Below are 22,262 nucleotides of genomic sequence, written 5' to 3'. Positions count from 1 at the left end.
TCTATCAGCAGTTCAAAGGTATTTGGCAAAGAACTTGGTGTCTCCCATCCTTAATGTGTTCAGCTACCTACTGAAGACATTCAAACTGAAATATAAAAAGCTGGTGTTAAAATAACCTAGATAATTTGCCCTTTACATCCAAATACAGAATATCTTCCAATTAAATTGAAAATCTAGAGGACAACATCTTATTAACAAAGAATCCAGACCTTGCAGTATGCTCTGCAGAAATCAATTGCCTTTGCTGTCACCTTGATCCAAATTATTAATAATTCATCAGAAATTAAATTAAAAAATCAATGTTGTCAAAAAGAATAGTTATACTCAGCAAACGGTTGCTTCCAGCATGGACATAAAGTGTAAATTGTCCCTTTTGGGCATACTTGTTAGTAAGCAAATTCCTGTATTTCATTCCATCACATGGTATGGAAAGGAGAAAGGGAAGGAGGAGGGCTTTTTGAGAAATGCATGTGGTGCAGACTAAGCAGACAGCATGTTAGTTATCTATTGTGTCAACATTATTCAACCTTTTTATTATGATACCTTCTTGCTTTCTTATACAGAAATACTGCAGAGAAAATCAGGTAAACTTTCTGCAACCATTGACCAAACTGTCTCAAAAATCGTGTTACAAATTCTTCACTTCAATTTTGTTTGCTTTCCATCTTGATTAATATGATAAGGGCTGTTCAATACTAATTACTCAGATAATGCATGCAAAGTGCTTTAAGTATAAAAATCACTACACAAGAACTAAGTGTTGTTAATTTCAGCTGGGCAAACAGTATAAAGCCCATCACTGTTTAACTGCAGTGACATCTAGAACTGAACCACTGTAAGAAGCTCAGGTTTTGTTTCTCCTTTCCCTTTCTATGACTCTTGGCAAAGGCAGCCACATGTCTGACAACTAAAGAAACTTCAAAACCTTTCTTCTGTGTTCTCAACACTTCTTCAAAACATTTAAAATACAGCCAGCTTTATCACTTTAGAAGTAAAAAGCTTTATCCCACAAATACAAAAGAATGAGTTTAGCAACTGTGATGGAAAAAAAAAAAATCAAAGTGGTGGACACCAGGATTAGAGCCACTGTCAGTGGGCTAGGAGAAACTGATGGCTTCAGCCACTCTTTAATTCCTATCACTTACAGTGGCACAGCCTCTTGCACTATATGATGCCATTGCAGAGCTAAGTAGAATTGTATAATTTGCCCTTAGGCAAGAAAAAGATTTACAATGAAATCTAAACAACTGTGCACTTTCTTTCTGAATCTTAGTATGTTATAGTGAAATTGAAAAGATCAAATCCATTGTGAGATAGTCAGACAAGAAAGTGTGTGTAACTTAACTGTATTTCCTTGCTTTGAAAAAGGTCACTTAGCCACTGAGGGGTTAGATTTGGGTTCCTGCTTTTCTGCTTGTTCTTGAGAATTTGATCAAGTTATTCTTCTGCTTTATGGGTCTCAGTTCAAGACCCTCAAACCCACAGGCTCTGAGCTGTGTTGTCCCAAGGGCAAATATTTGATTTGTGCATTCAGAATATCAACAGAGCTGTTTGAGGTCTCTGCTAAGGAATAAACGTAACAGAGCAACTCTATACCAGTTAGTTCCTAATCTCAGGCTATTTCTGTAATAGAAACATGTAACTATCTTCTTTGTTTGAATTTTTGCATAGCATCTATTATTTGTTTAGAAAGGTTAATCAATACTGGAATCAAAGAGGAATATAAATAAACAAAATAAGGAACATTAACTTCTTTAGACTGTCAAACTGAAAAGAAGATGGCATTAGCTACACAAGACATACCAAATTTATCTACCCATTCACATTTTCCTCAGGGATGTAAAACAATACAACTTCAAAAAAACCCTCTGTCATATCAGATTAATTATGGTAATTAAAAAAAGAAAAAAAGAAGAAAAAAAATTTCAGCATCAAGCAAGAAATTAAACCTCTTCTATGCTGTCCTATGCTGCAGAGCTTGTATTTAAACTCTGGAAAAAATTAGGAATCCCCTTAGCAGTCATAATGAGGAAGTGAAGAGTGCTGAGGAATCTGGCTGTCAGGGAGCCACTGTTTTCTTTTATTTAGATGAAGTAATTTTCATTAGTCTGAGAATATATATTGTCTTAACTGTTGGATATCAGTTGAAAGATCATGTTTGAAAGAACAATTTCAAAACATACCAGAGAAAAATAAAAATCTGATGATTTAAAAGAAAGGATCATTGTGATTCCTGGTTTGTTTTATGCCTTATATTTAAGGAGGCTTTTAAAACACTATTATAAACACATATATCATTTATGCTTCTATGTTTATATGTATGTATGTGTACACATGCATTTAATCTTTAGCAATGATATTTCAGAACTTAAATGGGCCAAGCTGATTTATACTAGCTAAGGAGCTACATCAATGTATACAATTAATGATTTTTTTATAAATGTCCCATCTTCTTAGACTATTGGTAATTTCAGAGGCTGTTAAATGTTTCTAGAATGTGATGACATCACTTGGGAATTGTAAATATCCATGTCTTATATACACTGATATTTTAGTCATTCATAAACTAGAAATGAAGAAACAGGTAGAGGCATAAATTTTAAAAAATGGCAGTGGAATTTAGAAATTATCATAGTCACTCTATCATGCATTGAAGAAATATCTGTCTTACTGTACTAGAGAGTGATCGAAAGTTTCTTAACAGTCAGGGAGATGCTCTGTTTTCTGTTCATTCTCACTAAGAATGGCTCAGCCAATATTTGGAAGAAAGACAAATTCCAGTGCAAGGATAATGCAGAGTAATTTATTAAACATTTGACTTTCAGTAAAGTTCTCCAGCCACTGCTCAAACTTCTGCTGAAGTTGTTACTGTGAATGCCAAAATTAAAATCCAAATGAAGTTACTGTTACAGCTTCATACTTTACAAGAAAATCAATACATTTGGGTTCTGGAGGAATTGTTAGCTTTCCCTTCTGCCACTCTACCAACTTTATTATCTTGTTCAGTTTCTTTCCTGGATTTCAGCTCACAGATCATGTAAGGTGTGAAAATATTTTCATAGCTTTCCCTTTTTAGATTACTTTATTTCTTAGAGTACTTACTGTTCCTGGCCGTGGATATGGCACTCGCCCCTGGTAGGGAACCCACTGGTAGTTTGGGCCATCTCGGTGGGCATAGGGACCAAGAAATACCCTCCTCACATCAGTCATGCTGTACATACACACTGCTGATCCCTTGAAGATATTACTAAAAACAAGGGGAGAGGAAATCAAATCAGGTTCTTTAATAGTTGGTTTAACTGAGTGGAAGAGCTATGGGAATAGCAGCTTGTTGCTTTCCAATTTATTGCATGTGTTGATTATCAAAACCCTGACATGCTCTTCGAGCAATCCTAACTCACCTCCTGGAAAGTTCAGCATAACTGATACAACCTCTCAGACGTTTTCCTAAGCAGATGGCTGCTATTCCATGATTTCAAACACACTGTCCCCAGAAGGGCAAAGCCCCAATTTGAGTAAACTTTCACAGAGCTATCCCTAGAGGACTATTCAATTCTTTCCTACACTTCACATTTTTCTATTTTTTTTTTCCAGCAGTCTCTTCTGTCATTTGGGCAGCACATAGAAAAAAATCAGTTCTGTTTCTTACCTTGAGACTTCTTACAGAAGACAGTACAGACTTGTAAATCCCCCTCTCTACGCCTGGTTATCACCAGGGACATTCTTTCTGTTTAGAAACTAAATCTTTTGTCCTTCACTGAAAAATGTGGCAATGCAGCAAGTACTGCAAACCTTCCTCAGGCCAAAGCTGCAAGTATAATTTTTGTTCTTGGTGAAAATACAATGAAACCAAAACACTCACATCACAGTTATATGCGATTCACTAACAGAACTTTTGAAAGAGAGTTAAACTTTCCAGACTTTAGCAATATTTCTCATTAGTATCTCCTTGAGTAGCAAATTTCTCACACTATGAATTTTCTATTTTACTCTGTCTCCCAAGCAAGCATATTTATGCTTGTGTTATTGTTCCAGGTCTGTGTGGAAAGGGCTACATATTTTGATCTCCACAATAAAAAGTCAATTCAACAGCAAGAACAGCCTAAGAAACTGACAGTCTTTGTAATTACTAGCTTTAAAGTGATGATATACATTGCTCATAACAAACCCAATTCATTACTTCTCACCACCACTGACTTCTCAGTTCAAAGGTTAAGAAATTTTTGTGTGTCTTAAAAACATTTGTAACAAAGAGACCTCTTTAAAACAAGCAGCCACCCAAGTGTACATGCAAGTAAAATGATACGCTCTGTACCTGGAAGTTGTAAACACTCCATAGACAACTGGATTTTTAGGGTCTTTTGAGTTCATTAGGAACACATCCTCTGTAATAACAACAAGAGACAGAAAAGAAAAATAAGTTAAATTCATGTGGATAATACCTGAAAACATTTCTGCCTTGAAAACCATTTCTGCCACTTACGCAGTTCATCAAAGTGTGTGTCAATACCATTGGGTCCTGGCACAGAACAAATCAGACGTGCTTTGAGGAATGTTGTCCATTTGTTAACAAGGCTCCTGTGTCCACCAAAGTCATTCTAATAACAAAAGTGTTTTGCATTAATATCTGGTTACAGTTTTTGTTTGAAATATCAAGTACAGAGAAAATACAGTAAAGAACCACAAGATGCTACTTAGAGAAAACAGAAAAAAGAATTTGCCTTCTACATGCAAAAGCATTCTTATGTTGCCAAAGACACTAATTCTGAATTACTTTCATTTTGCATTGAATTGAAACATGTTTTATAGTAGCACATCATTAAAAAAAAACAAAATACAACGAAACCCAACAAACAAACCCAAAGCTTTCTATACACTGTAATATATATAAATAACACTGGAGAAAGATAAACAGGCAGAATATTTTGCTCCTGAGCTCCCAGGCTGCTACGTCCTGGAGAGGTTTATTTTTATTCTTAGCTGGGTAGCACCAAAGTATCAATTGCATAGATGTAAAACTTATGCATGAAGTGCACCAAGAACTTAGTGGGTGATTTTCAAGCAGGTACCTCTGGATTTGAGGTGATAAATTGAAATTATACTTACAGATTAACATGAAATTTTATTTGAAACATCATAATTGTGAAAGCTGCAACTTCTATTAATATAACTCTTTTTTAGAAATGTTTTTAAAAGTCTGTCAGAGAAATATTTGGACATTAGGACTAGACAGGTTTTTTGCCTTAAAAGATGCATAGATATAGAACAGAGGGATATAGTACAATTAGATAATGGTTGGACTTGATGATCTTAAAGGTCAAAATGATTCTGTGAGTCTATTGTTTACCACTGTGGATGAATGATTCAATCTGCAGTCATTAAGGGTCTTCTGAATGCCTATTTCTAGAGCTTAACAAACTGTTTTGTTAAATCCTCCTTTTCCTCTCTTTTAAAGATTTTCACTAATGTGGGAATGGAAAGGTATTAACATTCCTTTAAAACGTAAATTTTTCAGATGTTTTTGGTCTACCTGCAGTATCACATTTCCTGTAAATGATACTCTCTTTTGCAGACACATTCTAAACCTCATAACTTTTTAAACAAAACACGGTAGTTTGTGAAGCTTCCCCAAAAGGAGAAGAACTAAACAGTAAACTTTTGAGTATGTTATCCCCTAACTATTTTTCACTGGGGATGATCTCTACTTTAGCGCAGTGTCAGTGTTATTACTGAACAGTTTTCAGGCAAGATAACAGAGTTTCTAAAATCACTAACAAAGCATCCTGCAAGTGTATTCAAGTCTCACATGAAGAAGCCATCATGTTACCTTGCAGATCTGCCCTATTCTGGCATGAGTGGCTTTTCCAGTGTGCTCTCCATCAATTGCATTTTCACGGAAGAAGAAATAGATTTTGTCATCTTCTGGATTGTCGCTCTCTGGTATCAAGTGAGCACTAACAAATCTAGGATCTGAGGAGACAATGCCATTGCGCATGTTAATACCCCATGAACTGAACAATTTGCCTTTCTTGTATGAATGAGTTGTGATTTTGCTTCCCAAAAATCAACCCTTGCAACAAATGGCAAATATGTCCACATTAGGTACACCATCGGCATAAACATCTGACAGGTATTTACATTTCTCTTGCCCAGAGATACATAGAGTTGTTTGCTACAGATATGTAATGAACAGATCTTTACTATTGAAGCAATTAAATATTTATGAAATCACTTTTCCAAATGGTTATATTACACTTCCTAATTCCATATATTTATTACTGACAATGTTTGATTTCTTTATATGTTTTGACTTTGGTCAATAATCTTTCTCTATGTTTTGCAAATAAAATGAGAGAATTGAGACAAATGCAATATTCCTAATTTTAGCAATAAGGAAGAATATATAAAGGAAACATTTTACATGTAGAGAAGCATTAATGCGTTACTGTCAAAAAAAAATTGAGCTAAAAATTACACTTTTTATAGATATTATCTACTTCTGCACTATGACAATCCAAACCCCAACAATGTTGTCTCCTTCCAAGAAAAGTTTTAATGCATTTGTGAATTTCTGTTCAAGAAGCTGTTGAAATACTTTGTCTTGTTGGGGTTTTTAATTGTTTGTTTTTCATTTTTTAATAGAAAACATTTATTTCTTTATAATCAGAGTAACATCATTGGTTGGTGATAAATAGCATACATCAACAAATGAAAACACATAAAATGCAGACATCCTGATTAGTTATGTAACAAAAATTGTGGAAAAGAAGTTTTGGGAGAGAATTTTATAGAAATCACAACAGTAAATTTCTACCAGTGGTGAATCTGGCTCATCACTGTATTTTACAGAGATACTGCAGCTGGTATATTTCACTATATTTGGAAAAAAAAGAAGGCACATCCAACAGATTTACCAATCTGTTTTCTAACCATTTTACATTCTGCTAGGATAATTAGCTGTGAATTATATTTAACTACTCAGAGTCCTGTTCCTATGTGAAATTATAAGCTATTTTAGTGTGATGCATTTCAGTGTATGTTTATTGCTATATAGTCATGGAAATAATGAATTGTACTTCGTTTTGTCAGTTTGAACTAACTGTCCTGTGAAACTCATTGTCTTATTAAGGGTGGAAGTGTTTATAAGTAACATATTTTGATGTATTTATATATTTGCATGCATATATTTAAGATGTTTCTATTATATGAGTACATATCCCAAAATGCTGTGTGCTTGTGTGCATATATTCTGAGGTAGTCTATTTATGGTCCTGCATCTGGGTTGGGCCAATCCAAAGCACAAATACATGCTGGGTGCAGAGTGATTTGAGAGTAGCCCTGAAGAAAGAAACTTGGGGATGTCGATTGATGAGAAGCTCAACACGAGCCTGCAGTGCACTCATGCAGCCCAGAAGGCAAATTGGATCCTGGGTGGCATCAAGAGGAGTGTGGTCAGACGTCAAGAAAGATGATTCTGCCCCTTTACTCTGCTCTCGTGAGACCCCACCTTGAATACTGTGTCCAGTTCTGGTGTCCCCATCATAAGAAGCCCTCAGAGCTGTTGGAGTGAGTCCAGAAGAGGGGCACAAAGATGATCCAAGGGCTGGAACACCTCTGCTATGAGGATAGGCTGAGGGAGCTGGGGTTGTTCAGTCTAGAGAAGACTCCAGAGGGACCTTAGAGCTGCCTTCCAATACCTGAAGGGATCCTACAGGAAAGCTGGAAAGGGATTTCTCATAAGGTGTCTAGCAGTAGGACAAGGATGTCTTTACGCTGGAGAGTAGGTTTAGACTGGATTTTAGGAAAAAGCTCTTCAGTGTGAGGGTGGTAGGACTCTGAAACACGGTGCCCAGGGAGGTTGTGGATGCTTCTCCCTGGGCGTGTTCAAGGCCAGGCTGGATGAGGCCTTCAGCAGCCATCTGTTTGAGAGATGTCCCTGCCCATGGCAAAATAATCTCACTTCTTCCAACTGTTTTCAGTGTAGCTGCTTCCCTGAGCTTGGTGGCCTTCTGTGTGCTTACTAACTCAACAGATTTTTCATCCAGTTATCTCTCTAGAGTCTCCTTGAACCCATGCAAATTTTCAGTATTCACAGTATCCTTCTATAATTTGTTCCTCACAAAGATCTTACTAACCTCATTTGATGTCTCTTATTTTCTGTATAGGAAATATCCAGAGTGTTAAGAAGTGGATGAATTGTGCTCTTATACAAGGGCTATAGCAATGCTCTCTGTTGAATTCTCTCTTCTTTTTCTATTGATTCCTAGCATTTAATATGGATTTGTCAGTTCCTAAGTAGTAATCTGAATTTTTTTATGGAACTTTATGCGTCACAAGCCCAGAATCTCACTCTCCATTGGTAAGGCTCAATCCACAGCCTATCATTTTCTATGTGAAGATAGGCATGTTTTCCTCATGGTTTTCCCCATGGTTTATCACAGCATCATTCATCAAGAATAATTTAATTTGTCATTTGATTGCTTAGCTACCCAGTTGCGTAAGATTCTTTTGTAATTCTTCACAGTCTTCCTTTGTCTCACTATGCTGAATAACTTTGTATCGTGTGAAAAAAATTTCTCATCCACTTTTTCAGGTTATTTATGGGCACATTGTTAAACATCACGGACCACAGAATATATCTCCATGGAACCATTTCTATTACCCATTTTCTACTAAACCAAATCTTTTTAGACATCTGAAAACATCAAAAATCTGTAAGCAGCTTAATCTTTCTAACCCAAACCCCACAGAATAAACTACTAAATTAATTTATTTCTAGCATGCATTTAATACCCTTCAAGATACACTGACACAAGGCTCAAGCTAAATGATATCTAGACTATATCATACCACGGTAAATATCTATTATTTTATATATGATCTAACAAGGCTTTGAATAGAATTTGTATCAGAAGAGACACAAGGCTACAGCTGGAAAAAAAATCTACATCACAGCCTGTGGAAGGATATATCAGAAAAAGAAGATACTCATTAGTAGACACTATTCTGGGCTACTGGATCTGACGAACCTCTTGTCTGAATACACCCTTTTACACTCTTAAAGTCTTAATTAAAAGGCTAAGAAAAATAAAAATCATTCAATCAAAACATTCCCAAATGGTTGGATGATTTGTTTCTAGCACAATGGGTTTTGTAAATCACAAGGTATCAAATTCTAAAATAAATCACCATATTACCAGGCATCAAAAACCTAACTTTACATTGGTTTGCAAAAATACTACTGTGGGGAGTTCCATTTGAGTCAATAATATTGCTGATAAAGTACAGGTTATATAAACTTGCCCTCAGCTAGCATATTATTATTCTTTTCTTTCCCTTTCATAATTTTGCAGTTGAACCTAGAAACAATAAAAGAGCCTAGTATTAAAGCAGGACTGTTACAACAGTGATAGAAAAATAGTTCAAGAATATGTAAAAAAGAAATACATATTTCAACTAATTCTGTCAGACTGGTAAGAGGAGAGAGGTGTGAAGAAACCAAATATAACTAAAGCAATAGCCAGAGTGCTTGTGAATATGCTTTCTGCACATTTCTTACCAGTGCTCATCTGGGATGAATTCAAATTTTCAATTAGTGATTAACAATCCTAACTACATCCCTCAAATTAAAGTGGTCACACAGACTCATATGTCTCACTGTACATCATAGAGGAGTTTTTGTTGAGTAACACTGGTGTTTGTTACTGAGCAAACCTCAGATTGCTTCACCATTCAGTTAAATAGATACATTTTAATCAATAAAAGAGTGGTTCTTAATGTTACAGGTCCCTTGCTCTTGTCACCTGGTAGTGTTTGGGTTTTCCTTCTTGTCCATACAGCCGATCTATGTTTATGCAATGAAGCAAACAAAAGAAAAACAAGCTACATGTGGTTTTTTTGCATACAGAAATATTCATTTCTGTTCAAAATTAATATAATGACCATTAAAGCAATATCATAATTATGTGTGTGTGGAGAAAGGGAGAGAAATGTGGTTCATAATTTCATAGGTTATAAAGCTAAGAAGTGGGTGGTGTGAACTAGTGATCTGTAGTATGCTCTTTGTTTTTTCATTAGCAGAGGAGCTGTTTGACTTGCCTGAGGCTTGATACACACTTGCATTTAACTCCAGGGCTTCAGACCATGCTTACAACTATCTGTTTAGGGTCATGATGAATCAATCATCCAGATGGCCAGCAGTCACGCAACATAGCCCTCTCCATGGACTACGCAGCAACTTTTTTTATAGCTCTTCTATGAAAAAGGGAAGGGAGATGTCCACAGATGAAGTACTTCTCCTTGACTCTCCTAATTGCTCACTCAAGCAGGAGAAGAAAGAATGTCATCCATGAATGTGTATGTTCAAGTATTGAGACTGCTCTGCCTTGCCCTGCAAAATTAAACAGGGTCGGTATCAAGGGATTCCCATGGGAAGTTTAAAATAATTCAGTTAGGGTTGACCTATTTCATGCATTTAACACAGCCATAAAAGAAATGCTGGAATGAACTTCAAGCAAGTTTTGCTGAATGAAAATTAGGATTTCGGTCCAAACCCAGTGGTGGCAACCAGAAAAGTTGGTGCATTGCAGCTATTGTGGATAGATAGGATGACTTTAAATTTCTGTGTATGAATTATTGGGTATTCTGCTACCCTAAAACTGTCTGCAATCTGTGAAGCACTCAGAAATGCTGCTACAACAGTTCAACACTTTCTTGTTTAAAAGCAGTCTCATGTTTTGAGAAAATTAATTTAAGAAATAATTTGACAGCAAATATTTTGCAATGATTCATTGCTTTATAAAAACACAAGCAGGCAATGTGGAAGAGTGCTTTAAAAAACAGCATACATCAAACAAACATGTCTGAAGCATGCTTAAGCATGATCAAAGGAGAAACAAAGCCACAGCATAAACATGACCAAAATAAAATTACAGCTAAAAACATTTCTCTGATCTTGCAGCCAACATGAACAAGCTAAAAATAAAACCTTAGATTTTTATTTTAAAAAATCAGACACAAGAAACGAATTATTAAAGCACACACCTTTTTCAATCTCTTTTTTCCAGTTGTCTTGGCTGTGGGGCTATTTCTCAGATCTCATGTGACACCTTTGTAGCACCACTTTTTGTGTGCCCTCCTGCAATTACCAGCTCTGCAGACATTTCACTGGCAGCAACCTATTAAACCGTCCTTCATGAGAAATCTGGCTCTTTATGATAATGACACCTTGGTCCAGCTGCCATTATGATTTATATGCCCATGTTTGCTTAGGCAAGTAATGGAAACATGTTTTGCTTGCCTCAGCACTTCAGATTGAGAAGAAGCTATGGAAAAATCGATCTGCATTTGTTCTTTTACAAATGTTACTCTTCTGTAGCAACAACCACACAAACACACGCCCACACCAGTAGCAAGAAACAATAAAAGTCAGAAATTGGATTTCTGACTGAATTGTATTAGCATTTTAATGAAGAACTATAAACTTGAAGGCACAGAAATTACTTTTAGCTGTCAAGACTGAGTAAACTGAGGGATCAGAAGCTGGGGTCATTTCTTCATTACTTGACAGGAGCCAAAGGGCAGCTTTCTCCAGAAATGTTTTGTAAAGAGTTTAAACTGGATTATTGTATATTTATGGTCAAAATGACTAATTTATCAGTTCACAGTAAGAACATTCTAGGAAACTAGGGAAATTTTATGCTCAGTAAAACTGCAATTGCTATAATTTAATGAAAAGTACTGGAGGGTGACTGGGGCCCTGAGGATAGGAACAAGATTAGGGAAAACAAAATTAAAAATTTAACAACAACAAAAATAGACAGCTATTCAGGAGTCCTGGTGGACAACAAGTAATCCATGCAGCAGCAATGTGCCCTTGTGGCCAAGAAGGCCAATGGTATCCTAAGGTGCATTAAGAGGACTGTGTCCAGCAGATGGAAGGAGGTTCTCCTCCCCCTCTACTCTGCCCTAGTGAGGCCTCACCTGGAATATTGTGCCCAGTTTTGGGCTTCCCAGTTCAAGAGAGAAGGGATCTATTTGAGAGAGTCCAACAGAGGGTCACAAGGATGACTAAGCGACTGGAGCACATACCTTATGAGGAAAGGCTGAGAGACCTGAGGCTTTTCAGTCTGAAGAGGAGACTGAGAGGGGATCTAATAAATGTATATAAATATATTAGGGCTGGGTGTCAAGAAAGAAGGGACAGGCTCTTCTCAGTTGCACCCTGTGATAGGACAAGGGGCAATGTATATAAACTACAACATGGGAAGTTCCAATTCAACATGAGAAAGAACCTTTTTACTGCAAGGGTCACAGAGCACTGGTCAGGCTCCCCAGAGAGGTTGTGGAGTCTCCTTCTCTGGAGACTCTCAAAACCTGTCTGGATGTGTTCCTGTGCAACCTGCGCTAGATTCTATGGTCCTGCTCTGGCATGGGAGTTGGAGTTGAAGATCTCCAGAGGTCCCTTCCAACCCCTAACATCCTGTGATCCTGTGACATCATAACTGCCTACAGTGTCCATCCACTGAGACCCAGTACAAAGAACCAAGTACTGTTCTTAAAAAATCTGAACTTGGAATCACAGTGAACTCTACTACCCACAGAGAGGAGGACTTGCAGCACCGACCACAAATGTGCACAGCAGATCTGTCTGCCATGGGCACACTTGGCAAGGCCACCAGAGGACAGAGCTCTCAATATGTAGTGATGAGAGAGCTAAATTGGTTTATGCTTTTACACACTTGAATGTAGTTTACAAAATAACAAGGAGTTTAGTGATGTCCTTTCAAAGTCCCTTTATTTTAATTCTTCAGCTGTCACATTCCTCTTGTTGCAAACGAAGTGGAGCTCTGATGGACTCACTGCTTACAGTAAAACTCAGCAACACTGAATCACAGAATGTTAGGGGTTGGATGGGACCTCTGGAGATCATCTAGTCCAACACCCCTGTTAACACAGGTACACCTAGATCATGTAGCCCAGAAACATGTCCAGATGGGTTCTGAAAGTCTCCAGAGAGGGAGACTACACAGTCTTTCTGGGAAGCCCTTTCCAGGGCTCTGTCACCCTCAAAGCAAACAAGATGACAACTTTTCAGAGATTTTTCAAGGAGTAAGTCTATTAAAAATAATATCTCACTCATCCATCATTTTAAGATGCAACATAGATGCCACACCACAGATGACATAGATGCATAGATATGGATGCATAGATGTATATACATAGAGGCAACAGCAACATAACAACCAAAAAGACATAAGCAGAGAAGATCCACAATGTTTTCACACATATAAGTTCCTTCACATCTCAGTGTTATTCTAATATACACAGCAACAGAAATCTAGACATTGTGACTTTTCAGTGCTATGGCCTTTAGTGTTACCTATGTATCAGTCTCAGTGTGAAAGACATTAAATCTGAATTAAATGAAGGGGCTTTTAAGGAAATACTAAGTTATAAGCTGTGGCAAAAAGCAAAGAAAGACAAGTGTAGTCTGGAGTGTTAATAGCATATAATAATAAATATTATTAATATAATAAATAATAAGGGGAACATAACCTTAATCTGCAGTACTTAACACCTCTGAAGTACTGTAAATGAGCCTCTGAGTACCAGCCAAGGCTTAAATCTCCAGTCAGCACCAGTATCCAAGATCTCTCTCCTCCCCTGCCTTAGAGGTACAATTTGATGTATTTCTTGGGAGTAACGTTTTAGCTCATGCAAGAAGAAAATGTTGATCTCTGATGCAATTATCAGTTTCTTAAGCCTTTGTTCTAAAAAGACAACAATAATTTTGATTCCCTGTAATGACTAATTATATGGTGAAGAAAAGTGAATACGAAAGTTCAGTAAAATTAGAGCTTAATTCTCAATGTAAATTAAATTTCTCACAAAACAATGCTTATGATCTACCCATCCTATTTAATTTAAAAGAGGTGATTATTATCTCTTTACCAAAATTAACACCTCTTTTCCATTACTGACTATGTTTTTAAGGGATTGTATATCCATCAACACTGTTCATTTTAAACTGATATACCTGTCCCTCAGAGAAAGTATCTGGGCAACTGAGGAAACTAGTGCCCTTAACAGAACAGAAAGGAAGCTTTGCAGCATATTTTCTCCATTTAGGAATGCTTTAATCTCAATTTTCTGTATTTCTTGACCTCTGTGCATAAAAAAGCTAGTAAGAGTTCCAGCTATAAGTCTGTTCCTCTCTCACTCATTTATCTAAAGTTTTTGACATTGATGCTTGGAAATAAAAACAATGGAAACCCTGTGCCTTAACTGTGTAGCCTACATCTTTAGAATTCTAGATAAGTGACGAAAACTATGTATCACTCTTCATGTTAAAAAATTATGTTATTAGTGGAGGAAGCAGAGCATGGAGACACTGTAGACAAAAGATATTTCTGATTTGGGGTGTTACACACTTTTGGCAATGAAAGCCATGCTCTGGGTATGCTTTTTACAAGCTCTGAATATTCACAAGTGGAGCACAAGTCCTTGGAGATGCCCAAGCTGATCCAAAACTCAGAAACCAAACCTGTTCCTCTTCACTAATGTGATTTTCTCAGATCTTCCAGAATGCTGAGAGATGTGTGGTTACATCTGGATTGAATTTTCTTCCTCTTGGCCACTTGGAAATTAGAGAATATAGGAAACTGTTCTGAGGGCAGAAAGAGCATTCTGCAGCAACAGGCAAACTCCCAATACATTGCAGGAGAGAAGTCCCTGGTTTAGTGTGAGGAATAGCTGGGCATTAACAGGGCAAACATTTCACTGGGAAAGTGGGACAGTCTTCATAACTATGTTTGGCAGAAGCATGAAATCCCAAATTGAACAACGACGGCTTGACAAGTATGTCTTTAGCCTCCATGTATCTCCTGAGACCTAAATTCTTAAGGTTTCTCTGTCAGAAATCTGTGCACAACCCTGTCTCTAGCAGGATCCTTTGTCCACATATATATTACTTTTTTCCTGCCTAGAGTGTGAACAAATATGGCCATTATGTCAAAAAGAATCTATTTTCAAAATAAGAAGAATTTTTTTTTAATTCTGAGCTGCCAGGTTCAATTTGAAATGTGTGGAAGGGGTTATGTAGCTGTAAAAACAATCTCCTCTCAACATCATGTCAAAAAACTGGACAGGACTCCACCATTATCTCAATTCTCAGTAAGGGATGCTCATCATTCATCAGGAAATGGCCATCCATCTGAACCAGTTCCCAAGGAATGATCCAGCAAACAGTCCTACAGCAATTCCCTAACCTGTCCAGTCTCTGTTAAATCCTCCACATTTGGCCACAAAACTGAGGTCATTTTGTCAAACTATGAAAAAGGCTTTGTTGTTATAATTAACTTTGTAGTACAGCTAGTGTTGAGCAACTTGACATAAAATCCAGTAAAGTAAGATTAATGTGGGATGGCAGCGAAGACTGAAAAAAGGGCTGGATGAAGAACTGGTTTTAAGTGATCTTTCAGTTTAGCCCAGCAACATAAAATGCAGTAAGGCATCTGCAAGAGGAAGCAAAATCCATCAGCACACAACCTGAGGTATTCAGTACGATAACATCAGTTATGACAACCTCTTTCAATAGTCATGCGAGCATAAGGTATTGACAGGTTGTACCCAGCTGGAATAATGTACTTGTTTACTGATGATGTGAAACTTAGTTCTGCTCATTTAAATAAATAAACAAACAAACAAACAAATAAATAAACCCAAATAGAGAGATAAAGTATTTAATAGCAGAAGTGTGATGAAGACCATGTACTTGCTTAAGACGGAAATGTCTTGCAATACTATCTTTTCACACTTCCTTGTCAGAAAGTTGTTCACACAGTCTATTTAATTAGTATGTACTTTGAGTCTGTACAAGCATATCCTCTGTTTTTATTTTTTATTTTTAATTGACTGACAGCATTTCAGAAATATTTGATATCCTTACTGTGACTTTTAAAAATAAAACCCTTCTTGAAGTAGCATTGTAGCAACTCAAATTTCTAGCATTTTTAAAATGCACTGAGGAAGGAATTTGCAGGACATATGCTTAAGACAAACAGCAGGGAGAGAAATCAGCAGAAACTTTAGCAAAAGTATTAAAAAGTATGAAATGAATGAAATACAGTTAGGAAAAAAAGAAAAAGGTCCTGTAATAAATGGAAAACCATCGAACTTTTCTTTTAAAGAATGGTTGGGAAAAGGTTTTAAAGAAAGGTTGGGAAAAGAAAAAAACATGTCAAATATGGAGCAGAACTGACTCTGTGGAGGTGTTCAAGGCCAAGGCTAGATGAGACCCTGAGCAACCTGGTCGAGTGGAAGTTGTCCCTGCCCATGGCAGCAGGGTTGGAACTAGATGACTTTGAAGGTCCCTTCTAACCTAAGCCCTATGAATCAATGAAAACCCATTCACACAATCTTATGAAAAAAAGCTCATGACTCTTCCTTCGTCTCTCATGGAGGTTTTTCTGCCTTTGGTGAAAATTCCTTTGGAGAAACAGAAAGATAGGAAACAGAGACCACAGGATGGTAAGCAAAGAGAGCTTTGCCTCCTGACTGTTAGATTTTACCACATGTCAAATGTTATCATAGAGAACAGGAAATCTGACTAATATCACTGACATCAGTGAAACATTTTTTATACAGATAGTGAATTTTGGTCAAACAGCAGTAAAAGAATTAATCAACACTAATTCTCAGATAGACTGCCATATTCACAGATAATGTATTATTACTGAATACTTTCATTTATTTCATAAGAGCTGTGGAGTGAATGGGAATAATATGCAATCCAATGTTTAAAATAACTTTTCTAACTTTTCTTCTGTTTTTTTTTTTTTCTGAACAATCATCCATTAAAAAAAAAGTCTGTCCCTGAAAGATTATTTGGTTTCTTCTTATATCAGTACATCTAATAAAATCTTCCTACAAATCTTGCTGCAATTATCAGAACAGAAAACTTTACAAACCTACAAACAGGAAATGAAGAGCAGGAAATGAAATTTATACATATAAACATATGTTAAAAATACTGTTTTCCATAATCCAGGAATGTAACAACACCACAGGCCAGCCTATCACATTAAAAGGTGAATCAGAAAGGGAACTATTTTGTCTTCATTTACTCAGTACACTCGCGACAGCCCTAAGTGCTCAGGAAGATCAAATTCTGATTCTGCTGGATGCTGTAGAAGATAGTGGTCCCAGAGATTTACAGTTTAATCCTTGCCTGTGAAAGAAGTAATTTCCCTGATAACACTACAAGATTCACCTTTCTAATGTGTGAAACTTTCAGCCCATTTCAGACCAATGATATGGATCTGAGAGAACAGAGAGAAAGAGCTTAAAAAGCTGTATTGGGCTGTCAGCCTGGTGAATATTTGTGTACTTTGACATACCTTAAATGTTATCATAGACATTACTATGTGGGGTTTTTTTTACTGTATAGTATACACAAAAGCACCTATCTACATACTTACAAAATCAAATCCAAAAGCCAGCTATTCAGCAAGGACAGACAGGTATAAGTCCATGGAATTCAATGTAATAGCAAGGGTTGGAGTACTTCAGACACCACTTTGAAACCTAAAATCCAGGCATCAAAGACTGAGATAAGTCATACAAGGTGTTCCGAATATCAAGGGGAAAAGAAATACCACTTTGGCAATGCACCAAAACGGGAAGTTCAGGATCTATTGCACTATCAAAATCTAAAAGGCATCAAATGAGGAACCATTTGCCAAGCTTTTTTTCTGTATATGATCTGTCCATCATATCTGATAACTGCAGTTCTGTGAATAAGGTATTTGGGGCTTCTTTGTTTATTTTTGCTGTCACTTAGTCAAACATGCAACCTTTACAAGTGAAAAATAAGTATCCATTTGTCTCTCCCATTTGTCTCTCTTCCTTACACTACAGTCATAAATAGTGCTCTAAAGGCTAAATGGTGGTGAGATCTGTTTCACCCCTTTGTTCTGTAGGTGTTGTCTGGTGGAACATGGGGAGGAACCTGATGAAGTGGCTCCAATGAGACTGAACAGCATCTATAATGGAAACTCTGGGTTTGCAAAAGTAAATGAAGAAAAAAATCACTAAAAGCTTATGTATCAATTAAACCCCTTAAAAGGGTGAAAAACTGTCTGCTGGGAAATTGCATGCCACATTAAATATATAGTTTGTAACTAAGTATTTTCTCTCCTCTGTTGAAAGGTTATAAAAATATTAAGGTGCCCTTCAGTTACAGGGCCTTCATGACTGATGTATCATAGTACTTCAGAAATAATCAAACTATCAAATCCTCAAAGAAATTAATAAATCTAAATTTAACTTCAACAGATGCTCTATTTCTTGATCTCACATGCTCTTTGTGCCTTGCCTACCAAATCAAAGTACTGCATTAAGGCCCAGTCCTGCTCTAGTAAAGTCAACAGTTGTAACTCTGCTAAATTACTGAAGTTAGAACATATCCTAGAGAATGGAGCTTAATATTAGCTTTGCAATTCTTTTGTAGTATGGCTTTTGAATTGTGCTCTTGAACTACCTGAATGTGTTATCAGTGTTTTAAATACATTGATGCTTCAACTTTGCTGTAAAAATAGGCTTTTAATACAAGACAGTATTTGCCAATGTAGTACCAGCCATCAGTTTGATATCAGCCGTGACATTATTTAATTTTCAGAATCACAGAGGTTAAAGCTCACTGAACTATAAACAGTTGGAAACATGGAGTGTAATCCCAAGGCACAGCTCTGCACAAGCTGTAATTTAAATCATATTGCATGCTAAGCTAAAAAGGCAGTGCAGGTCCCAGAGGGTATGAATAAATCTACAGTCACTGATTTGCCACACGCATTTGTGTTAGGATTCTGTAACTGTGCAAATGCAATGTCTTCCTTTAGTGCAGAGGACTTGTCATCTACTGAGATTTGTAATTAAATAACCCAAAGAACAAAAGCAATTACTTAGCCTTACAAGCATTCAGACTGGAATTTACATGATTTCATGAACAAAAAGAAGGGCAAGTTGTGGAGACAGAGAGAAAGGGAGGCTTTGAGTCCGCAGCTTAATTAATCTGTGTCTAATGCTAGCTCAGATTTTAATGTATAGACCAGGTATTCAAATACCTGGCTTACTTTGAACTAGTAATTCCATCATTGCAAACTCACTGTGAAGTGGATGTTTCTCCATCTAAGGAGCCAATTATGTTTCCAGCTGGCTATATGCCACATCAGGTGCCGGCTTTGAGCAATCAGTTGTGTTAATTGCAAGCAATACTGAATGCCTTTTGGGACAAGCAATTCATGGTTCAGGAATGTCAGTGTAAAGGGGGTAAGGTTCAGCCCCATTACCAAGAACAAATCACAGACTAACAATCGTAATTTTATGGAATGGGGAAAAGAGGTAAGAACAGACTAGAGGGCTGCATCCTCACATCATTAACTCTGCTAGGTGTGCTGTGCATGTCAGTTACTTGATTGGCTGATGGCTAGGTAATGTTCGAGTCCATATTTTCAGCTCAGCAGCTCTGTCCCTGCATTCCCATGGTTCTGTCAGGTATTCTGATCCATGCCCACAGGTTCAAGACATAAGCTCAAGAGAAAACTGTATCAGCTGCTTATGAACATGGTCTTCTCCACATTTGTTGGCATTTTCCTTTTTTCTTTTTGTTATATGGGAAAATAATAATCAGAAAAAAAAAAAGTGTAGGAGTTGTTTGATGTAAAGGAAATATTATAAGGACATAAATAACAGTGAATGACATAAACGGATGTCGAAGGGCAGATGTATATTTAAAAATAGCCACTGAAGAAATAGAGCATACTAATGAAGTCAGCACTACAGTGAGTTAGAAATCTGTAGATCTTTCCTGGCTGCACTGGGGATATTCTCATTTATTATCAGCTAAAGATCTGATCTGTGGTATTTTTAGTAAGTAACTTTTGTCTCAGTACCTGAATAACAACTTTTATCTAGTTTATCTATGTGCAAGGGTTAATTTCTAATATGTTTGTCTGTGAGTCTTGGCACTAGCACTATTTAAAAGATGAAACCTCACCCAGTGTTGGAGGTGATGAATGGGAAAGCTTGGATTGAATCTTTAGGAAAAAAGACAGTCAGTGTGTGGTAGGGAGGAACTGGTATAAACCTCAAAGTCTGCAGGTGCTTAGAAACAGCATGGAGGCTCAGGAAGTGTCTCTAATACCCTTTAGAGGCTCAGTCCCTGGTGTCCCACATGGCTGTACAAAGAAAACTTCTTAAAACAAAGCCATCTTATTTCTCCCTTTAACACAGACTAAAACATTGCCAAACACTTTTGCGTCTGAAGCTGTGAATTTCATTAAATTCAATGCAACTTGCTCAGCACTCTCTATTTTTGTGTGGCTGAAACCCCTAATTCTCCTCCCACCGCCCCATGGCCAGCATGCTCTAGTCACATCACACTTAACCTTTGCCTTGGCTTCTCAAAAAAGAATTTGTTTCACTCTATTCACGGCTTCAACAGTTTGGCAAACTGCTCTTGTGTGCCGCACTGGGCCTTTTATATTGAACACACTAATCTGATTGTTTTTCCACTCTACAAACTTTGGGTCAACAATCAAGCCACTGCCAGAAACTAATTAATTTGCAAACAGGCCCCATTTTCACAGGGGGAGAGCTTTTGAAACCTATGTCAGCAGAGCTGGTCACACCATGGTGACATGCATTGTCATGGCATCCACTTTTCTGGGTAATTCTTCTCACTGATTTTTCACCACACACATGAACTCAAATTACCCAGTCAACAGTAAATCTCTATTGAATGCCCACCAAACTCTGAACGTGGTGGCCTGAGAAGAGGAAATTGGTATTGACAGGGTCAACACTCATTAATTTGATGGCTAGAGCAGAAGAGAAAAAAAAAAAACAAAACAACAGAAGAACACAGAAAAAAGACTGAGATGTATGTCATATCACAGTGAAGGGGGCTGTAACAGACCCATTCCAGCTTTGTATAAACCCATTAGTATTCTGTTGTGTGATTCCTTACAAGTGGATTTCTGCTTAACTTTTCCTGAAAGACTGGTTAGTTACTTTTGTAAGCAGGAAAGAAGGCATAATTTGGTAGCTAAAAGTCACTGTTTTCCAACCACCAGAGCTGTGATGAGCCAGCATAGAGACCTCAGAGATCATGAGAAACCTACTTGACTTTGCAAGGCCTGTAGCATAGGATTTGTCTTTGGCATCCTGCTACTTAATCTAAAACTTTCTCTTCCTTCAGTTGATTTCGATGTTTGCAAAAATCATAATTACAAAGAAATCTTTGTCATGTAATTTAAAGTGAGGTCTACACCAGAAGTGAAACTAATTTCAGTTTTAGAACCTTTACACATCACTTGTTCTGGACAAATGACCTTCTGTTCTATATTGAAATTCACCTCCAAGTCAAGAGGAGTGGATTCCTATGAACTAATGCACGTAGGTATTTGTATTTATACTTATATTTATACATATTTGTATAGATAGATATGGTCCTTTTAACCATATGTTCACCAAATGTAAAACATGAAGCTTTCCAGCAGAGATTATCACCACAGCTACCACTGCTTGAGTTATGTACTGAGTTTGCCAACCTATGCAAACAGACCATCACTTTACAAAGCTGTCCATTGCCAACTCTACAAGTCATCCATTGAAATAAATACATACAAATAAGCAAAACTTCTCATTGTTAGCTTTTTTTATACAAAACAAAAACTACCATAACTAAAATAAAATAAACAAAAAAACCCAAACAAAAAAAAGCAAACACCAAAAAAACCCCCAAACCTTTATACAGCACATAGAATATCACTGTGACTACTGGTAATCAGATAGTTACTGGCGTTTCTTAATTGGTATGAGAAGGCTACAGAGCTGGAGACATTCAGGAGCAAGAATGTTACTCCTGGAGTGAACTCATGCTGCCGAGTTTTCACATAGTTCCTACTGCTAGAGGTGGAAGATCTACTATAGATTTGTTCATCTCGAGTATATCTATAAAAAGTAACTCACCTAGGTCATTAAATTTGATTTTGATCACCCAAGCACAATTTGCCCTGTACAGCCAGGTACTCTGCTTTATCCAAATCTAGCACCTAGCCAGAGCTTGTTACAGCTGATTTGTCCAATTTCTTCCCCAGAAAAGTCAGAGCATAGATGATGGGAAGGGCTACACTCAGATCTTATCCCAACATGAGGCTCACCAGGATTTACTAGGTTGTTGACTTGTTACTGTATTCACC

At 37.0% G+C, this 22,262-nt stretch overlaps 1 protein-coding gene across 2 annotated transcripts in view; it reads right to left on the bottom strand.

Moving 5' to 3' along the window:
* The window catches only part of SEMA3A (semaphorin 3A), a 164,104-nt gene that overhangs the window by 26,209 nt on the left and 115,633 nt on the right, over positions 1-22,262 (bottom strand). For both annotated transcript variants that reach the window (XM_054399851.1, XM_054399852.1), the window contains 4 exons: positions 5,828-5,970; positions 4,484-4,598; positions 4,316-4,385; positions 3,103-3,247 (listed from right to left, as the gene is read on the bottom strand). In XM_054399851.1, the coding sequence (XP_054255826.1) occupies positions 3,103-3,247; positions 4,316-4,385; positions 4,484-4,598; positions 5,828-5,970 (473 nt within the window). The remainder of the gene's footprint in view (positions 1-3,102; positions 3,248-4,315; positions 4,386-4,483; positions 4,599-5,827; positions 5,971-22,262) is intronic.

The sequence above is a fragment of the Indicator indicator genome, chromosome 3, assembly GCF_027791375.1.
Source record: "Indicator indicator isolate 239-I01 chromosome 3, UM_Iind_1.1, whole genome shotgun sequence".
Classification (NCBI taxonomy): Eukaryota; Metazoa; Chordata; class Aves; order Piciformes; family Indicatoridae; genus Indicator; species Indicator indicator.
This window is presented reverse-complemented; position numbering and strand designations above follow the sequence as displayed.